This window comes from Zea mays, chromosome 1 (assembly GCF_902167145.1).
Source record: "Zea mays cultivar B73 chromosome 1, Zm-B73-REFERENCE-NAM-5.0, whole genome shotgun sequence".
NCBI lineage: Eukaryota > Viridiplantae > Streptophyta > Magnoliopsida > Poales > Poaceae > Zea > Zea mays.
The window spans coordinates 171807766-171828199 of NC_050096.1; the positions used below are offsets into that span (position 1 = coordinate 171807766).

A 20434-nucleotide genomic window follows, 5' to 3' on the forward strand; every position below is an offset into this window, starting at 1 on the left:
ATGGATCCTGGCACACATATGGTATGCGCTCGGTTCTACCCCTGGAACCGGGTGTGACACTGCGTCTCCTCCCATTATACGCGATACATATGCCCGGTATGGTGTGTTGTCCCGTCTTTTTCGATGTGCGGGCTACTGTTGAGACTCATATGATGAGGTCTCCCCTGGGGCTCGTCTCGAGAAGTGTGCGCACGTTCGGGCATGACGTGGTGATGACACGTCTTGTCGTGATGGGCGCAGGTTGCCAGGTTCGTATTACTGGGTTCAGGTCTCCACCTCGTGGGTGCAGAGACTTGGTCGATAGCTCCGCCTCGCTGGCTTGCTCGGTAGGGACTTGGTAGACCGCTACGCCTCGTTGGCTTGCTCGGCAGGGGTTTGGTCGGCAGTCTCGCCTTGCTGGCTTGCTTGCCAGGGGCTTGATCAACAACCCCGCCTCACCGGCTTGCTCGGCGAGGATTTGGTCGGTAGCCCCGCCTCGTCGGCTTGTTCGACCAGGATTTGGACGGCCGCTATGCTTCACTGGTTTGCTCGGCGGGGACCTGGTTTGATAATGAGGTTATAGGCTTATTTAGGGTATCCTGTCCCTGTGTACCCGATAGAGGTAATGTACAATTGATATAACATCGTTTCTATATTAGTTTGTTTATATGGATAAAGATTTAGAAAATCACTACTATATATCAATATGATCAAGCTAGAAAATCATTGTCCAGATCATACAGATACAGATGACAACTTTATTCCTAAACCCTGATGAATGATGGTTTGTATACAGGCCTGGTGCAGGGAAGATGACGCCAATGCTATGCAGCTTATTATTAGAAATAACACAGGTGTTTGTTTTTGCCTTTTTGGCACGGGCTGACTTGATTCCTCCAAACGCTAACAAGTCACTCCAGCGACAGCGTAGCCATTGTCAAGGCTAGGACCTTCACCCCATTCGCCATGTCCTCGGGTGATGCATACTCCTCCGGCTTGTGGCTGTAACCTGAAAGGGACGAAAGGTTTCAGTAGCCATTCATTTGCAAGTGGTTGCTAAGGTAAAATTGAAATGTTTTTACTCCTATATCAGTTAAACTAAAATGGTATTGCTCCTACATCACCTAAAGGAACATAATATTTCTAGGATGTATTTCTATTTAACACCTAGGCATGCATGCTATTATTTTGAGTGATCGAAAATAAAATGGAGCACGAACCTTTGTAACAGGGAATGAAGATCATACCCATTGGTGATACTCTGCAGACCGAAGACATAATTAGACATGACAGTCGCTAGTATAATGATGAAAATCATAAAGATATGTAACCTAGATTTGCAAAAAAAAAGTTGGTAACTCCTACATGACATCTCAACCTAACAGCTGAATCTCTTAACATTAAGCTGGCTTACATTGGGGCATGATATGTAACCTAGATTTGAAAAGGTTGGTAACTCCTACATGACATCTCAACCTAACAGCTGAATCTCTTAACATTAAGCTGGCTTACATTGGGGCATTTTTAACATTAAGCTGGCCTACATTGGGGGATCTCAATCTGTTTACCACTAACCTCAGGTACGTTGTTCATCACATCGGCTGAGATATAACTCAAATGAAATGTGCTAAATTACCTCTTTGGCATAGAAGTGAACGAGAATATTTAGATCATGGGAAAACTGAACTGCCAAACTAAGACATCATAGTTATTTGATCCAATATTTTTCAAAATGCCCCCCTGGTTTGGATTGCAAGATTAATCACGATCTAAACTTTTGCAGGAAGTCCCTAAAACTTTCCTTATTAAAAAAACCATAATTCATCTTTCCCATTTTGTTATGCTAACATGGGAAACTAAACAATCTAGTACTAGAAGTGTGGTACATACAGAGATTTGAACACAGAAACTGACGATTAATTTTTGAAAGGAATATTTAATGATAGTGTTCCAGTTTGAAATAAAAACAAGAACAATTCAGCAAAGGGAAACATCAGAGCTGGGCTCAGTAGTTCACCTGGCCATGAAGAGTGAATCGTGGTAGGCTCTGCTAATCATCTTTTTGTATGCCAGGTTTAACTGTTTTGCAGCAAATTCCATTGCGTCAACGACTGATTTGTCAGATAGAGCAGGTGGGTCCTGGTTGATGATCTTAAATTCTGAAAGCTCTACTCCACGGTTCTTTGAAATATGTGCTGCAGACTGGCGAATCTTCTCAATGACATCATTCCTTCTCTTCTCATCAATATCTCTTACATCTGCATCAAGGATACCATGACTTTATTAGTTGGAAAATCATCATATTTTCCTGAGAACTATCATATTTTGTTTGAAAGGAAGTAGGCTCATACCAATTTCTAGGTGTGATTTGCTTGGGATGCTATTGATTGCTCCTGGATGTAACTGCAGAATACCTGAAGAGGAATAGTTTAATCAAATTAATCCGAGGTAATCATATCTTGACAAACTCCACCTATGTCAACATAGCAGGTCCCAAGTCCTACTGTCCTAGTAAAGAATAAGAATTGTAATAGGCTTGGTGAGCCAACCTTGAACCTAGCCATTCTACGGAGACGAAACCAGAAAAAAATCCGTTCTGGCATAACCCACTTAGCGAGACGCTAATCAAAACCCGAGTATGATGTTAACTGGGCAAGGGCCAGATCGGCACCCCCTTGGTGACATGTCGTGTCATGATTTGGACATGGTGTCAAGCGAGCAAGAATCGGGTCACTACTACCTTAGTGACGTGACGCCCGAGTGTAGTGGAAAATATGCAAAGGTCTTCACATCATTGGCATGGTTATTACGACGCCATGGCGAGGCAATTCGCTAGCCAGGCGCTAGGACGCTTAGACGCCTAGGTGTCCATTTGTCTAGCAAGGAGTATGCAATATATATCATATGATATATCAAAAACTGGCAAATAAAATATATATCCAGCAAGTAGCAAGCAACTATATATGTCCAACAAATACAGGATAAACTAAATAACTGATAAATATGGCATTATTGCCATGCCCTAAGCCCATAAGGCCTAATCAATATCTAAGCCCATCTCATTTATGCTGCCCACGCCTTCATCACTTGTAGTTGCAGCAGCTTCATCATCTGTAGCAAGAGCTCGGTTATAGTCATCATTAACATGTAGATCATCAGGAACCTAAATGCATTTGCTTCCCACATGAGTAGAGTATACTGCACCAAATCAGTGGCGTAGCTAGAATTTTAGTGATGGGTGGTCCAATTTAATTTTTTTCACAACATAAGTGCAGCAATCCACAAATATGTACTACATCTGTTCTCGAATATTTATCGCATGTTAGTTCATTTTTAAACTAAAATATGACAAATAAAAAAGAACGGAAGGAGTATTTAATAATTTTTTCCCAAATATAATATGATCAAATAAAAAGGTCGTATAATCATCTACCATTTTAGAAATAAAAAGTATAAAAGCATCTAATATCTTAAAAATAAAAAAATATAAATTTTTTTAGCAAATACAATATGGTTGTATGTACTACACACGTGCATATAATTGTACGAGAATTGATCGATAAAGCGTGGTCAATTAGATTTATGATACCTCATGATGAGCGCGGCCTTTTCCTACCTAAGTGATTTGACGTGTGCAGCGAGCGTGCAGCCAATAGCGAATCTAAGTGAGGATATTGTTGGTGTCATCAGGGTCATCTTTACTATATGCTATAGTTTTTTTGAACTTTAATAGTGTTTTGCTAAAGGATTTATAAATTTTATCGGGGTCGACTGACCCCAATAAACACACCTAAATTTGCCCCTGCGTGCAGCGTGTTGTACTGAGCCTAGAACACGTGTGGGACGAAGTCGTGCTAGATCTGCTTGGAATGCCACCGCGCACGTTTATTCTAGAACCATATAGCCATCTAGTGCGTTTGCTGGCCTAGGAACCTAACTTCACATGCTATCGTGATGTGTTATGTCATCGTCGTAGACAGATCAAATAAATAAAACAAAGTTGCTGCTTAAGAGTAATATTTTTGGGCTAGGGTGGTCCGTGGCCCACACGGACCGCCCTCTAGCTCCGCCATTGCACCGAATCTTAGTTTGTCAAATCCGGCCAAAATCCACACTTCCAACTAGAATTCTTTGACTTCGCCTTCCTCTCTCGGATCATTGGACGGATCAAGTGAAACCTCTTCCTGTCTACTTCCTGCTCCAGCATCCATGGTCGAGGGTGAGTGGCGCGATATGCAGCGCGGGCGTAGGCGACGTGGGCGGCCGGGCACGTGGTGTGGGGGCGGGCGACCGGTGCGGGCGGGCACATGGTTTGGTGGCTGGCGATGCCAGCGGCGACGGCAACAAGGAAAGGAGATGAAACAACTACTAGGCGTATAGGACATAAGGCATACACATATGGCCCATTGAAGCCCACTTCAACAGCTAGGCAACGACACCGACACGACATTGTCTGAGAGCCTGCCTAATCGCCATGGCGTCGTCTAAGTCAACTAGGCGCCTGCCTAACTGGGTTCATGTGAGGTGACATGCCATGGCGTTTGTTGTCGGTCGCTTGGACACCTAGGCGATGTCGTGACAACACTGGAAGCTAGTCGAACCAACTAGGATCTATTAGATAGTTGAAATGTAGGGTCACATATAGGTAAGTTAAAGAAGTTATTTGAGACAACTACTAGAAGGCATTTAAATATCTTATGCGTCCAAGAGACTAGATGAAATGGTAAGAAGATGAAGGAGGTGAGCAATGCTGGCTTTAAGATTTGTTACACAGGGACAACAACAAATAGAAATAGAGTAGGAGTTTTGATTGACAAGAGACTCAATAACGATGTGGTGGATGTGAGAAGCCAAGAAGGTAGAATTTGAAATAGGACTCTAGTTGTCTAATTGAGTATCTGGCCTACAATGAATAAAAAATAAAACATCGGAATTTAGAAAATCATGCTTCACAGACTCTTCACTAGCTAAAGTACAGAATACCTAAGTTTCATTTCTATTGACATTGCTAAATATGATATATTTTTATTGGCATGAAGAGTAGATGATTAAAGTGCAGCGGGAAAACCACACACTTCATGTGGAAAACAATGCGGTGAGAAATACATATTTAGTCCAAATGTATTACATGATATTATGATGTCACAAACAGGATGGAATGATAGATTTTATGTAAAAAGCTAAATATGGTTTATAAAACATACCAACGGTGCCAACCGTATCAATTGATCCTGATTCCAGGACATGTTTCTCGACTGCTAATGCTAATTCAGCTGCTGCCAGTCCAGCATCATTTCTGTAGAACACTCCTTCTACATAAATATTTGTGGAGATCCTTCACACAAATGTAAATCGCAATAAAAATGAAAGAATATGCTAACCTTGCAGGCATCAGCACTGCTCCAGCATGACCGCCATTCCCTTCAAAGTCCACCTTAAGACTTGCAGGAGCAGCAATTGCAGTAACAATGCCAATAGGGATACCTATTGTAAGAGAAGACTTGTATACCATCAACTTGAAACCGCAAACATGTTAATTTACTGGGAACCTACCCTCCTTTTCTAAGATGGGACCCTGCTCAATGTGCAGTTCTATAAAAGCAGAGTATTTGTCTGTCTTTAAAAATACGCTATGCAGGTCCTCTAGATTCAACTTATAGCCAGCAGATTCTGCAGCATCCAAAAATGACACATTCTGATTGTCAACTACTTTTCGGAGGGATTGAGCAAGTTCTTCAATCCCTGCCATTAAGCGGCTGCATATTTTCAAAGGATGAAAAGATGAGAAGCAATAAATTAGAGCAATGCAGCCATTAAGCAGAACTAATCTTATTGCTTAGTGGTTTACCTTCCCAAGCAGCTAATTCCAAATCGTGTAGGCTCCTCTGATGTAAACATAATAACCTCCAAAGATCTTTTTGGCAGGAAAGCAGACCTGTATGACACATGCAGGCCAAACAGGTAAGCTTTGTCTCAAGCGAAAAACAAAGTCAAGCCCAATATTTGTATACCCCTTATAATGACCTCAAAATGTGTGACAACATAGTTAAAACATGTAAGGTTGTGCCAGCGAATAATACAAATAGATCAACCTTTTTTTATCAAACAACAAAATCTTGGCCGGTTCTATTGATCAGGTAACAGTGTACTGAGTCTACAAGGATCCAAAGTAAATCAGTACATTGTCTAATATTTACATAGCCTGACATCGGTCAACTCTTTTGTTCAAATTCAGAGTGGTGTAATGATGCCAATGTTCAATAGCAAGGTTGATGAGGACATCACTCCCATACAAACAATGCATGGATCGACAACACGAGCACATGCACGACAGCTAAATCTCCAGGTTCGTTCTAACCTAGTCAATTATGTTTTAGATCTTACGCTTGATGCCATGGATGTTTAATGATTAAGAACCTTGTAGAGGACCAACAAGGACTTGAGAAAGGCTAAGATATCAAGTAGGAGAAGCTAGAACGTTCACAACAAGAGAAAGCCAACTCCGGCTCAACTTCGTCTCCACCTCGGAGTTCAGGACCAGTTTGCACTAAAATGGACGCCCAGGATGCATCCAAACTTCGATTAGGTTGGACTTTATATGGATGGAAATCTAAGAAGATAAGCTTTCCAACCCAACTAGAACCACCTTAAAATTCATCCGGAGTCGACGAGAATCGTCGAAACAAGTCAACGTTCAGATTTTGTTTTGGTGCTGCGACACCGTTTATTGGGTTGTTGGGCCGTGTATCGTGTTGGAGCCCATTAAGGGTGAAACCAGGGGTCACGCACGCCCCTAACCTCTATTTTAACAGCAGCCGCCGCCACATTAGGGTTTGGGTTTTGCTTAGATCAATCTGTCATCGTCTCATCGAACAGTATCGCCGTTCATCGGTTTGTGAGACCCCAACTCGTGATTAACACAATTTTGGTTGCGTTGTACCTGTTCTTGCTAGTGTTCTTGATTGCGCTTGCAGGGATAAGCCTTCGTGGTGAGGTCACTCATGTGTCACATGTGATAACTAACGGAGCAATGGTGTAGTGATTGCGAGGATCCGTTCGCTCGAAGCCTTGGATCATCAACGTTGAGATCTCCAATCAATCAAGTTATTATACCTCACGGAAGATCTTGCCTTCTATCAAGTGGTATCAAAATTCAGGTTGCCCGTGAGGTATAATTTTGCCTTTAGATTCGTTTTGTTCGTCCCATAACCCACAAAAAAGCAAAAAAACATCAGTGTTGACCTACAAACTCCGTTGACCTACAACCTTCGCCTTAGCCTTTGCACAATTTGGTTTCAGATTCCGCCGTATTGAGTTTGTGTCCTAGGTCAAGGTCTTGTTGCTGGTTTAGATTTGTTTTGGTTCAGTTTGATCCTTTCCATCCGCTTCCATCCTACAAAATCAATCTCTAAAATTGATTCCATCTACCAAACCGACCCTAACCGATCCTATTTTATCTCATCGCCACGTCCTTATCAGATTAGTTTCTGTCCACTTCGGTATTTTGAGCATAAATCTCACATACAAACTCGGAATTTTATGTTCTTCTACTTTCTAGAAAGATTAGAAAAATATCTACAACTTTTGTATTTACGAGTTTTCCAGAAAACATCATTATCAAAGTGTTACTTGCTTTGGAAGTAAATCTGTTTGAGATCCTGAAATTTCGGACCAGTCTGTTTTCGGGGTCATTATCTCCCACTTTCGTTATCCAAAACAGACGATCCATATATAAAAAAGAAATAGAAAAACGAGATCTACAACTTTCGTGTTGTGAGTTTTTATGTTTGAGGTCGCTATATTTGTCAAACCGTCTATTGAAGTTAGAGCAGAAAATCTGTAACACACAGACGAATTGTGGCTAGTACTTTAACGAATGATGTGTTAGTTTGGTGGAATAATTTGTATGACTGTGTCGGTGTTTGGACCGTGGGTTCTTAACCAACCAGTAATGTGTCGCGTGGCCGGTCTAGATAGTGTGCGAGATGACACAAGTGATTATCCTGGTTCGGGCTTCTCGAGGCCCTACTTCCAGCAAAGGGGATGAGGCTTATATTATTCGTACCGTGGTGCCTGTAGTAGGGGTTTACAAGCACAGCGGGAGAGGGGAAGTCCCCAAGTCCCTAGAGATGATTGAGGCAAGTGCCAATATCTAAGACAAAGTGAGAGAGCAAGAACTCGTCTACGTGTGTCCCTTTCGTCAATGGAGGGACCACTGCCCTATTTATACACCCAGGGGAGCGTCCGTGACGAAGCTGAGTCTTGTATTTGAAGGAGAGATGCCCTGACATCTGATGTGACGGCGAACCGTGCAGTAGATTCGCGCCTGCTAACTTCCCGTAGAGAGCCGAGGCCGAGATCGAGGGGTCGTTCGTACGCCCGAGCTCCCGAGGGAGAGGCCGCTCATGCCGTAGTGGTTGTAACAGCGCCGGGGTATGGGTCAAAGGCTGCTTATGGGGTGTGTCATCGTCCTAACGTGTGATGGCGTCGAGATTCTCTGCATCACTCATCGAAATCAGAGCCCTCGCTTGGTTGATGCAGAAGTCTTCCCGAGGTGCCAGCCGAGCCATCTCTTGATGTGCGCTACAGTGGGGCGAAGTGGCTGCCTCCAGGATTCACGGCGTAGTCGGTGGCCGAGGCCGAGCTCGGGCGAGGCAGAGAATTTGCCCGAGGGCTGAGCTTGGGTCGGGCAAGGCGGAGAGGATGTGCCCGAAGACTCGTCCGCTCGGCTTGTCGTATTAGGCTTCCCATCGGAGGGTGTCAGGCGGCGTGCGCGCATTGTTTGGCACAGGCGTAATCATACCGTTGCGCTTAGACGTGACCGCTGCCACAACGCGGGTTGGCACACGCATTAAATGCACCTATCCCCTGCCTGTTTTCGAGCGCCCCTGTCCTATTTGCTCGAGGCCGGCTCGGGCGAGACGGACTGGGCGGAGGCGACCTCGGGCGAGGCGGAGTGAGTGGTGTCGACTTCGGGCGAGGCGGAGCCCCGCTCGAGGTGGAGACCCTCGGGGACGTCTCGACTTTTTATAGGTGGCTCGACTGTCCCCCCTCGGGAGTTTAGTCCTTATTTCTCTGAGTGCGTTTGTTAGGGGGTAATTCGGGTGTCCCTAATTATCGCCCCTGACACTATGAAAACCACAAACTTGGACTAATGTGAAAGCACTAATGAGACAACAATTTATTTCTATGGATGATACTAAAAATAATTTGAGTAATTCTACTAATATCATGCCTTAAGATAAATCTGAGTTGCCTTTATTACAAGAAGATTATCTTGTTGTCCCTTGTGATAAAGAAGAGTTGTGTGATGATAATACTATTATTTCTATGCCACAACTAAAGAACAAACTTGATGTTGTTGCTTCTGATCCTATTAATTGTGCCAAAAGTAGAACATTCAATCCTATAACTAGTGCGCATGATGAGCTGAATTTGTTATCTTTTTAAAATACTTTGGGCTATATTGAATTTGATGTTCTATGTAATCTAAATAATTTAGAGAAACTTTATTGTAGTGTTGAATTGCCATGGTTATCTAAACATACATATCATGTTATTGGAAGATATAATTGGAATGAAGAATATATGGTACGTCGAATATATATTTGTTTAAATATGAAATCTTTTTTGTCATGAAACAATATGATCAATTAGAGGGCTGTGTTAAAGCTAACCATATCACGTCCAGTTCCACTTGTCCTTCTTTGTATGTTTTACAACAACATGGTCAACTTCAAAAAGGGAAGCAAGGTTGTACGACATCAAGCACTACATCAACACCTTATGCAGGCACCAACGACTTTAAGTCGAGGCCGACTCAAAACCAAGAAGGGGAGAATGATGAGTACATGGACGTCAACAATATGGCTAAGACCCAATCAATCATAAATTCCCAAGCTCAAGAGAAGTTGAAGTTCAGTTTATTCGTGAATCCGGTTCGGACTACAGGAGTGGGTCTCACGAAAACAGACGCTCGGGCCACTTACGGACTCCGTTTTCGACGTTTTAGATATCGTTAGAAAGCTAAGAAGATAATCTTTCTAACCCATCTGGTCCCACGTCAAAATATGCTCGGATCGGATGTGATCGTCGTATCAAGATGACGTACAAAATCTGTCAGAAATCAGCGACGCATGTTTCTTGGCCTAAAGGCCTTGCACATCCTAGAGTTGCTCGGTCACCCCCTTGGCCACCGCCTAAGTCAAGGACGACTCCAATTCAAGTGGGGGAGGATGATGAGGACATCACTCCCATACAAAAAATGCATGGATCGACTACACGAGCACATGCACGACAACTAAATCTCCAGGTTCGTTCTAACCTAGTCAATTATGTTTCAGATCTTACGCTTGGTGCCATGGATGTTTGATGATTAGGAACCTTGGAGAGTACCAATAAGGACTTGAGAAATGCTAAGATATCAAGGAGGAGAAGTTAGGACGTTCACAACAAGAGAAAGCCAACTCTGACTCAACTTCGTCTCCACCTCGGAGTTCAAGACTAGTTTGCACTAAAACGGACGCCCAGGATGCATCCGAACTCTGATTAGGTTGGGCTTTATATGGATCGAAAGCTAAGGAGATAAGCTTTCCAACCCAACTGGAACCACCTTAAAATTCATCCGAAGTCGACGGGAATCATCGAAACAAGTTAGCGTTCAGATTCTGTTTTGGTGCTGCGACACCGTTTGTTGGGCTGTTGAGTCGTGTATCGTGTTGGAGCCCATTAGGGGTGCGACCAGGGATCACGCACGCCCCTAACCTCTATTTTAACAGCAGCCGCCGTCAGATTAGGGTTTGAGTTTTGCTTAGATCATATATGTCATCGAACAGTATTGCAATTCATCGGTTTGTGAGACCCCAACTCGTGATCAACACAATTTTTCTTGCGTTCTACCTGTTCTTGCTTGTGTTCTTGATTGCGCTTGCAGGGATAAGCCTTCGTGGCGAGGTCACTCGTGTGTCATAGGTGATAACCAACGGAGCAGTGGTGTAGTGATTGCGAGGATCAGTTCGCTCGGAGCCTTGGATCATCAACGTCGAAATCTCCACCCAATCAAGTTATCATACCTCACGAAAGATTGGGCCTCGCCTTCTATCAAAGGTCATTCTGATTATGCTTTGAACTAACATTTTATGCTTTGAACTAAACATTTCAATTCGAAAGCACATGTCTATTATACGTGAGAATGAGATGAAGCACACAGGAGAAAGAGTCTCTAGCGTAATGGCTAACACTTCCGAGTAGCACCTCCAGGTCCCGGGTTTGATCGGGGCCAATTTCAGGCTTGGCTAATAAAATCCCCTCGATGTGCCCCGCCCGCTCTCGGGTTACGTCCTACGCGTCACCCTCCGGCTGAACCATTGCAGAGTGGGCGATAACAGCCCGCTAGTGATGCGGGGTCAGGGTTTAAAGATTTTCTCGGCCAACACCATGTTTCGGTCTCTTCTTAAGACAATACCGAGAGGACAGTCTTTCTCTCCCCGGCCAACTTTTTTTTTTAAGATGAAGCACACAACTTTTTGGTCTCTTCTACAAGATGGTTACAAGAAAGAACTAATCAATAAGCAGCTCTGTAATTTGATCAAATTAAGAATCCAATAATAGCTGATTAAGCACGGTTCATCTAATTGCAATCACAACAGCCATAGAAACATGATTGTATATAAGGTGTATGATGTTCAACAAACACTAAGCCAGAAAAAGAGAGGGGAAAACATCCACGTTACATACGGACAAAACCACAACAGTAAAAGAATGGTGCTGCAGGAATGGTGAAAACACTTATAGGCAGACAGAACGGTTACCTTTTCAGCAAACTAATTGCCTCAAGAGCACCCAGAACTCCAACAACACCATCAAATTTGCCTGAGAATGGAATGGCATCAACATGAGATCCAGTTGCAACTGCTCCTAGTCCAGGCTCGGAACCCTCCCTGTAGAAGGTTGCAATGTTCAATGGGCATGAGAATTCCAGCACACAGCAAATTTAACAAAATCAAGAGACTTTTCAGCCAGATGCACAATTTACAGCAAAATCCTTGTATGCTTCCTAAATCCAAAGAAATGAACCAAGAGCAGAGAATCCAAGGGCAGTCAAGACCAACTCACCAGCGGCCAAATATGTTACCAACAGCATCTTCTCGAACAACAAGGCCAAGTTGATTCATTATCCCTTTTATATACCTAGAGAACACCAGAAGCACACGTCAACAATCAGCGAAGGTGGGCATGGATGCGTGTTCTAGTTGCTGCACAGTTGTGGCTACAAATATCACAATAGAAATGAGATGCCCACTTTGTCAAATTAACTACTATCTGAACCCAGAATGGTGCAAACTGAAGTCGATTGAAGATTGATCGTTGATGTCACCAGCATCAAAGGTCACTCAAGCGTGGCACGTTTTACAGCCAAATCGATTACAAGCACACTGACTAATGCCGAGTCGGTTCTTTCGTTCAATCGCTTGTTCTCACGACGACGGATAATCTCAACTGGGTTACCTTCGAGCCTGCACATCCTTGTCGGTGTACAGAACGCGGGTCACGGACGGCGCGGGCGAGTCGGAGAACGAGGCCAGTTCATCGATCTGCGAAAAAAAAATCACGCGCCGTTAGAATCCAACACCTCAATGCACAGCCATAGCCTGCACTACGACCGCGCCGCAACGCGAAGGGTGCCGTGCGCCCGTGCCCCAGTGCGCACCTGACGCTGGAGGCCCTCGGAGTCGACGTGGAAGTCGCTGGAAGGGCCCTCGCCGTCGTCGGAGGCGGGGAAGCCGGCGAACTGCTCCATCGTCCGCCGCGCCGCGGCGTCATCGTTGGCCGCGGCGGCGCTGATGACGAGGAGGAAAGCGAGGAAGACGAGGCGCGACGCGGCGTTCGGCTTCGACGGCATGCTTCGTTGTTCGGCTGGCTGCTCTGCTGGGTTCGATGGAACAGGGAGGGCTACTTGCCTACTTCGGGAGGCTAGGGAGATTTGAACGGCGGGCGGGGGAGGTGGGAGTTGGGACTTGGGAGTGGGAGACAACGCGACGGCACTACTGCTGTTGCTGTTGGTGGTGACCTGACTGCTGCGTGCTGACGAGGAAGACGACACGGAGGCGGTGGCTGCATCTTCAAGATCACGAGCGCCATCCTATTTTGTTTTACTACTTTTTATCAGAAAAACCTATTCACGAGTGGAGCTGCGGCGCGGGCCATCCCGGATTCTTTGGTGATGATCGCCTGCGCTGTGCAACTGCGGGCTGCGGCGCAGGTGTGCTTGAGGCTTCGTTGGGAATCTTTGACGGAGCAGAGGATCCTTCGGCCCCTCCAGGATCCGGGTCCATGGGACCCACGTATCAGTGTCTGGCTCAATAGAAGCCTGTGCAGTGAAACAATGAGAAGAGCTCGAGCTCAAGTATTCTCAGCCCATGGGCCGCACATACGGCCGGACAAGTAAACGCTAAGGCCGCATCCAGCTTTAAAATCAAAACCAGGCCGCACGAGCACACTCTCTCCTCTCGCTCGCGTCCGCACAAATCCCGTGCTCCCCCGTCTGAAAACCCTCCCCACCTCCGGCGGCGGCGGCGGCGCTGGCGACCGGGTGTCTTCTCCGGCGAGTCTCCCCCCTAGTAACAAGGTTCGCGCGCACCCCTCCTAATGTCCCCTTTTCATCCGTACGCGGTCGCGTGCTGCGCGGCAGCCCTAGCGAGCGGCGAAGTGCTCCGAGGCTGGCAACTAGGGTTTGAGTGCGCGTGCAGTACCCTTGTGCTCGTGTGCCTGCTTCATGGATGCATGCTTCATAGATGGTTGGTTCATGGATGCGACTGCGTCTGGACGTTTGGATCGATTTATTATAGTGCCCGTTTGGGGGCACGTGGTGTGAGCTCACTGCTCTGCTGCTGATTAGGGTGTACTGTCTGTGCTCTTTCTCGTCTTCTAGTGGCCTGATTGTGCCTGCATACAGAGCAACCAAGCTCATGGCATGCAGGTGTGATGTGTTTGGTTGTAGACCGGATGGACGCAGCCAGGCTCAGGCTTATTTCTTGTTTGGTTCCCTACATATGCAGCTGAGCTTTTCTCTCCTGATGCAACGGGCCAGGCTCTGGAGATGCGACCTAGTTACCTAAATTTAGGTATCCATGGAGCCAGGCTCCCATGATGCACGGCCAGGCAGATATTGCAACAAATCGGACCCTAAAATTGTGTGGTTATTAGTTTTCTTGCACTGCCTTAGCTTTTTCTCCCACTCTTTCGACTCCTGCAGAGCTCATATTTGAGAGGTACTATGCATCTTTATAATTAACTTGAGCTTGGTTGCTTGGTTGTTTCCAGAAAATATGGATGTACCTGTTGATGACCCTGTGGAGAACCTCACTGGAAGTCCTAGTACCCTTGGCAATGAGGAAGAAGCCACTACTTATGCTAATGTGCAAGATCAGTCCAAGGAAGAACCAGAAAAGCTTTACGAGGAACCCAAAGACCCAATGCAAGACGAGTTGGGTAACCAAGGGCATGTGAGCATGAACAATGAAGATGTGGGAGGCCAGAACAAAGTGGACCAAGCTACCCCCACAGAGCACGGCGAGGAAGCTGGGGTGAAGCAGCATGATGCTACAGTTCCTGATGACAAGAAATGGCCTGGGTGGCCTGGAGAGAGTGTGTTCCGTATACTGGTTCCTACCACAAAGGTGGGTGCCGTCATTGGGCGCAAAGGGGATTTCATCAAGAAAATGTGTGAGGAATCAAGAGCCCGCATCAAGGTTCTTGAGGGACCACCAGCTGTGCCAGAAAGAGCTGTAAGCCTTTCACTATCTTCTTTAACTGGTTGCATTACTATTACAAATGCTTTGCAGTCAGTATGGCCAGAAGAGCCCTCTAGGCATGTTAGTGTTCATGTGAAAGAATCACTTTCAGTTGTTGCCTACACCAATAACTATGCTATGTTGTTTAGTTAGAAGACCTAGATTAGACATGTATATAGTTTGTGGCATATTGATGATTATTTCCTTTTTATATGTCTTGAAGATTGAATCAGCTAGAAAACGTTTCTAAGCATATAAAAATGACAGACTTAGTGCCAGAGGCTCCCACACGAGTAGGGTCTGGGGAAGGGATAAACCGAGGGTCGAGGCAAGCCTCCCCCACGAATGTGGGGAGGCATCTTCAAACCCGCTACCTGGTGACTGAGTGAGACAGCTCTCACCACTGCACCAGGTTTGCCCTTCTAGTTTTCAAGCATATAAATTGCTATTATATTTTCTTGACCGCTGATACTATGCATTCCGTCAACTGATGCTTTGTGAACATGGTAATTAATGGATCTGCAATAGTTTAGTCCTTAATATGTATTATCTGGACGTTCTTGACTTGATTTCAATAATCTAAACTGTTATTTAGTAGTGAAAAAGGCCTTGTTGAATCTGGAAAACTTGCTGGAAGTTGTATAAATGAACAGGAACTAGTTACTAAAATTTTGTACCTTACAATGTAATTGGACATGCATCTGCAGCTGCAGATTATTGCCTCCTTTCTGAAGTGAATGCTCTGATAATATTTTTTATAAGCTGAAACAGTTCAACTTAAGGATCAGGTGTATATAGTGCCCCAGATAATTGGAATCATGTCATCATATTGACTCCTGTGCAATTTTATATTAAGATGAGATTTGATCATCCAAGTTACTACAGTGGAAGTTGTATACTAGTAACATTAGGTACCTGCCCATAGGGAATGGCTATGTGCTGGAAAGTTTAGAAAAAAAATTGAACATAGATTTCAAGATTATAAGTGAAATCCCTTTAAGGTTTGCTGTGGAATGGAAATAGTTATGCATAATTTTGGATTTTTTACAATGACCACAAAACTTGGATGCAAGCAAATGAAAGGGGAAAAATCTCTCGTCTGTAAGAAGTATGACTATAATTGATTATCAGACAGAAATAGTAGCTTTGCCAAATTGTACACTATTCTGAAGATATATATTGTGTACACTAGTTAATTATCAATAATGTTCGATGTCTGCATGGACCAAATAGTTATGATTGCATACATGAATGTCCTTCATTCTAAAAGATCGGATCGATTATTAAATGATATACTGATTTTGACCAACTCAGTAGTAACGCGGACTAAAATAAAATAATATGACATGGTTCTTTAGTTAACTGTATATTGTGGGGCCTATTAACACATTCTAGTTGCTAACCCTAAAAGTTAGTGCACAAATAAAGGCACTCAAACTAACAAGGAACAGATTGTTAGCAAGATGGCTTTCAAGTACAGAACATAATAGTCTTGTCAAAAGTAACAAACTAATCTTTGCAGGTTCTTACTGCTGTCTAAGGCCTCAAGTTGAGTCATTTGTGTATCCAAATCCCAAAATAGATGTACAATCATGGTTACCAAAGTACAGTCTTGTGCTCCTCTGCTGCACATGTGGTTTAAGCCTTATGAATATTGGATGAAGATCCCTGTGAAGAAGCTGCACTTTTTGTCTGGTAATTCCATGACCTGTTTGCTTTGACCAAAAAGGCATCAGTATTTAACAATGGAAGACTAAAATATTGCACAGAACCTTAATATTAAGTACTAATCATTTCCTAAATAATGCTCTGATATTTTATAAAGAATTGGGAACAACAAACAAAGAATATGAATATATAGTCCTCAACTCGATGCTTCCCCTTATATTTTGGGGGACTTGGTTTTGCTGAAACAATATTGTAATATAACATTGTCATTTATCAATATCATCAAACAATACTTACACTGACTTTAAAAATAGATCTATTGTTTTTGCTCTTTGGGATTAAGAGCTGCCTATGATAAAATAAAAATGCAGATTGAAGTAGATTGCTTGTATCCGAAATTCCATTATACATACACATTAGCAAGTAGCAACAACAGTCTTGATACATGTACAATAGTTAAGGAAAACTATTGATGCAGTTAAGGACATGTCCGTTGCTTTAATCAGAGGGCATTGCCTCATGTTGGTGAGTGACTGCATGCAATTATGTATGTTTTTCTCAGAAATTGTAGTTGGAACCCAGCTAAATGTGTATAAATATAACCATTACCATTTCCTCTACCTACAGCAGGATGGAAATACTGTCCTTACACCATCGTTTTCTTTCATAATAAATACTGTCCTTATACCATCAATTCCTTTCATAAGTCTTTGGGCATGTTGCTATTAACTAATCTTTCTCTGTCTAACATACTTTTGTTCCTACTTGATGAGATCTTGATACTGCTTTCCTGTTCAAAGGTAATGATTTCAGCAAAGGATGAACCAGACACAGAGCTACCTCCAGCTGTTGATGGGTTGCTTAGAGTTCATAGAAGGATAACAGATGGTTTAGAAACTGAAACTGATCAGCCTCAACGAGCTACTGTCAACACTGGGCCGACAAGGCTACTGGTTCCAGCTTCCCAAGCTGGCAGCCTAATTGGGAAGCAAGGAGCAACTATTAAGTCAATACAGGATGCTTCAAAGTGCGTTCTCCGGATTGTTGGTAAGGTTTTACATTTTTCCCTTTGTTAACTTTGTTAGGGCAAGGCTTTATGATTTCATGTCCTAGCAGTCCTGCTGATAATATGGATTTTGTAGTTCTTTGCAATTCTTTTTCAAACCAAGGATTAATCTTGGCAAATGTGTGTGGCCTATTTGTTCTACTAGGAGTACTGTCTGCTTTCAAATATATTTTTGCACATCTTCATTTGTGCACTTAGTTACTAGATATTGATGTTTTGATGATCTTTGATAACCGGACTTGACAAGATTGACCGATTTAGTTTATCTGTTACATTTGTGAATGCATGTGTATCTGTGACAGAAATCGGCCTTAGAATTCCACTCTTCTGAACTGATAGTCTTATGTGGAGTATGATTTAATTAACTGCATGCAAAGGTGTAGCATTTGCTGATCCCCTTTGTTTTTTAGGCTATCTATTTTTTTCTTTTTATTCTCTAGTATTCTTTCTGGACCATGTTTGATCATTTGTACTTTCAACCCTTATTTCTGCAAAATTTCACTGGAAGTCCTGCATTGCACATATTTGCATGGTACACCAGCCATTTCACTAATATACTAGTTTTCCTTCACAGAGAATGTTCCACCTGTTGCATTAAACGATGACAGAGTTGTAGAGATACAGGGTGAACCTCATGATTCTCACAAAGCCGTAGAACTGATTGCAAGTCATTTAAGAAAATTTCTTGTTGACCGCAGTGTCCTCCCTTTGTTTGAAACACAGGCAAGTTGTATTCTACTATGCAGCATATTGGTTACTTACATGAAAAGTATTTGGTAGTCATAAAACATAAATTTCCTTGACAGATTAAAGCACACAATATGCACAGAGAGCAACCTATGCCTCCTCCACAGGCATGGGGCCCCCCTCCTCCGTCACCCTGGGGTCATCCACCACCAAACCTTCCTCCTGGTGGCCCAGGTTATGTTGGGAACCCACACTACATGCCTCCACGGCCACAAGAGAACTATTATCCTCCTCCCGATGTGCCCCCTGTAGAAAAGCAGCCACACTATGGAATTTCTTCATATGGACGAGATGCACCTCCAAGTGCTCCCCCAGGGAATCAAAACCAAGCACATGGGTCATCTCAGGTTAGTTTGTACACATTTGACTGCTACTAATATGATGAATTATTTGCATGCCTATCTCATGATCAGTTGTACTTAACTTTTTTCTTGGTAATTTTATACGACAGGTGACACACAGCATGCAAGTTCCTCTTTCCTATGCTGATGCTGTGATAGGGGCAGCTGGTGCCAGTATCAGCTACATCCGCAGGCATAGTGGAGCAACTATAAGTATTCAAGAAGGCGCTCCTGGCGAGATGACAGTGGAGATTACAGGAAGTGCTTCACAAGTACAGACTGCTCAACAGCTAATCAAGGTGCTTTTCCTTGTCTTATTAAACCGCATCAGCAATTTGGTTTGCACATATGATATTGCAACAATCTACTAACAACCTTCTGATATTGTTGCACTTCACTAATTCGATGGCACCTCTCCAACCAAGTATAGTCTGCTGCCTCTAGGACGGATGCTTCCAGATGTTACATGTAGTGCATTGTGAAAAAACCTGGCATCATATCTTATTACTTCAATAATATTCACATGTCACTGACTTAATCTGCCATAACGTCACTGGTCACCAATGTTAGAAGTTACCATGGTGCCCCTATACTGGGAATGCTTAGCATAGATGACCTTTGGTTGGCATGTTCTCTGTCCACTCTTATGTTTTCCATGAACCGAGCAGTGATATATATATCCTCTTGCAGAATTTCATGGCTGAAGCTTCTCCCCAGGGACCACCAGCCCCAGGTCCACACGGTCAACCAGTGGACACGGGTTACGGCTCGTACCCACCTTACGGTGGAGCATCCTATGGGTCTCCTCCAGGTGCTCCAGCTCCAGCGCCTCACAACGGTGGAAGTTATGGTGCTGCACCATACTCGTCGAGCTATGGATACTAATCCGGAGCAAGAGCTTGCCTCAGACTTAGGGAAGGAGGGTTATCGTTATGGTTTTGTTTGCTAGTCTATTCATCTGTTGAGAACTCAAGATTGTTATTGTTAGGACGTGTGAACTTTGGTGTTCTAGGCTGCTTTCAGACGCCAGTGTCGATATACTCTCTTTGCTTTATTGTTGCGGAATTTATCGTAATATGTTATTTTAATGTTCAAGAAAAAACCAACAAAAAAAAACATCTATAATTCCAATGCTATTTTTTTCTGTGCGGACATTGAAAAGAAACTTGCTTTATAAAGCTGTTTTCAGCCTCTTGTCAAACTTTCAGCTTCTCCTGTCAAACAGCTTCGGAAAACAGCTTGTTTGAAACTATTTTGTAAGCTGTTTTTAGCTTCTCTTCATATTCACTTTATCTAATAGGTGAAGCCAAAAATACTGGTTTATTTCAGCTTTCTGTCTGCTATCTAGACTACTAGGAGTCTATTTTACTAACTATTTGTAAAAAAACAATTTTAGTTTATACTATCTTGAGAAACTATTTTGCTAAACATTTGTAAAAGCAACTTTATCTTTAAAGGTGAAGCTGCTTTTTAAAACTGAAACAAAAAAAACTGAGGTTGTGTTTGGTAGAGCTCTATTAATGAAAAAAAGTAAATTTAGACCTAGAATTTAACATAAACCAACTCTACTATGGATTCATGCACATACACTTAGGTTGAAATTGTGTTTCTCTCTTGCGATATTCCCACCTGTCTCGGACGCGACTAGCGTCAGATGATAATTCTATGACTCATTCTTAATTTAAAGTTTTATTTCATAAGTTTCGTTAATTTTATTACTCATGGAGCATTGGTAATCTTGACGAGGGTTTCATCCGTATCAAACTCAGCCATTACCTCTCTTCTTAATGTTATGACGTCATAAAAACACTTAGTATGTGTCATCTTCCTAAATGTAAAAT

General features: G+C 43.3%; 2 protein-coding genes across 3 annotated transcripts; one reads left to right on the top strand and one right to left on the bottom strand.

The window, feature by feature from the left end:
* Positions 1–661: 661 nt before the first annotated feature.
* Positions 662–13103, bottom strand: LOC100279195 (uncharacterized). 2 transcript variants are annotated; one of them, NR_158721.1, is made up of 13 exons: positions 12689–13006; positions 12487–12572; positions 12094–12168; positions 11790–11918; positions 5828–5914; positions 5533–5735; positions 5361–5463; positions 5184–5275; positions 2331–2393; positions 1997–2237; positions 1616–1719; positions 1200–1240; positions 710–988 (listed from the first exon to the last, which is right to left on the bottom strand). NR_158721.1 is itself a non-coding variant. In NM_001366050.1 (12 exons), the coding sequence occupies exons 1-12, from the start codon at positions 12878–12880 to the stop codon at positions 891–893; spliced, it is 1410 nt and encodes a 469-aa protein (NP_001352979.1). In that variant the 5' UTR covers positions 12881–13103; the 3' UTR covers positions 662–890. The 2 variants fall into 2 exon arrangements, 1 of the variants encoding a protein (NP_001352979.1); NM_001366050.1 differs by lacking the exon at positions 1616–1719 and having other exon boundaries at positions 662–988; positions 12689–13103.
* A 392-nt stretch (positions 13104–13495) lies between these two features.
* On the top strand, positions 13496–19729 carry LOC100282270 (uncharacterized). The gene is made up of 7 exons (NM_001367061.1): positions 13496–13606; positions 14302–14765; positions 17240–17486; positions 18080–18228; positions 18312–18599; positions 18704–18892; positions 19284–19729. The coding sequence occupies exons 2-7, from the start codon at positions 14307–14309 to the stop codon at positions 19476–19478; spliced, it is 1527 nt and encodes a 508-aa protein (NP_001353990.1). The 5' UTR covers positions 13496–13606; positions 14302–14306; the 3' UTR covers positions 19479–19729.
* Positions 19730–20434: the final 705 nt, after the last annotated feature.

Bases quoted from the DNA above. Each gene is read 5' to 3' on its own strand.
- LOC100279195 (NM_001366050.1), bottom strand. From the start codon at position 12,880: ATGCCGTCGAAGCCGAACGCCGCGTCGCGCCTCGTCTTCCTCGCTTTC. The intron at 11,919-12,093 runs GTGAGTTGGTCT...AACCTTCTACAG, and splicing joins GGTAACATATTTGGCCGCTG to GGAGGGTTCCGAGCCTGGAC. The intron at 5,736-5,827 runs GTAAACCACTAA...GAAAATATGCAG, and splicing joins GGAATTAGCTGCTTGGGAAG to CCGCTTAATGGCAGGGATTG.
- LOC100282270 (NM_001367061.1), top strand. From the start codon at position 14,307: ATGGATGTACCTGTTGATGACCCTGTGGAGAACCTCACTGGAAGTCCT. The intron at 18,229-18,311 runs GCAAGTTGTATT...TTTCCTTGACAG, and splicing joins TCCCTTTGTTTGAAACACAG to ATTAAAGCACACAATATGCA. The intron at 18,893-19,283 runs GTGCTTTTCCTT...ATCCTCTTGCAG, and splicing joins CTGCTCAACAGCTAATCAAG to AATTTCATGGCTGAAGCTTC.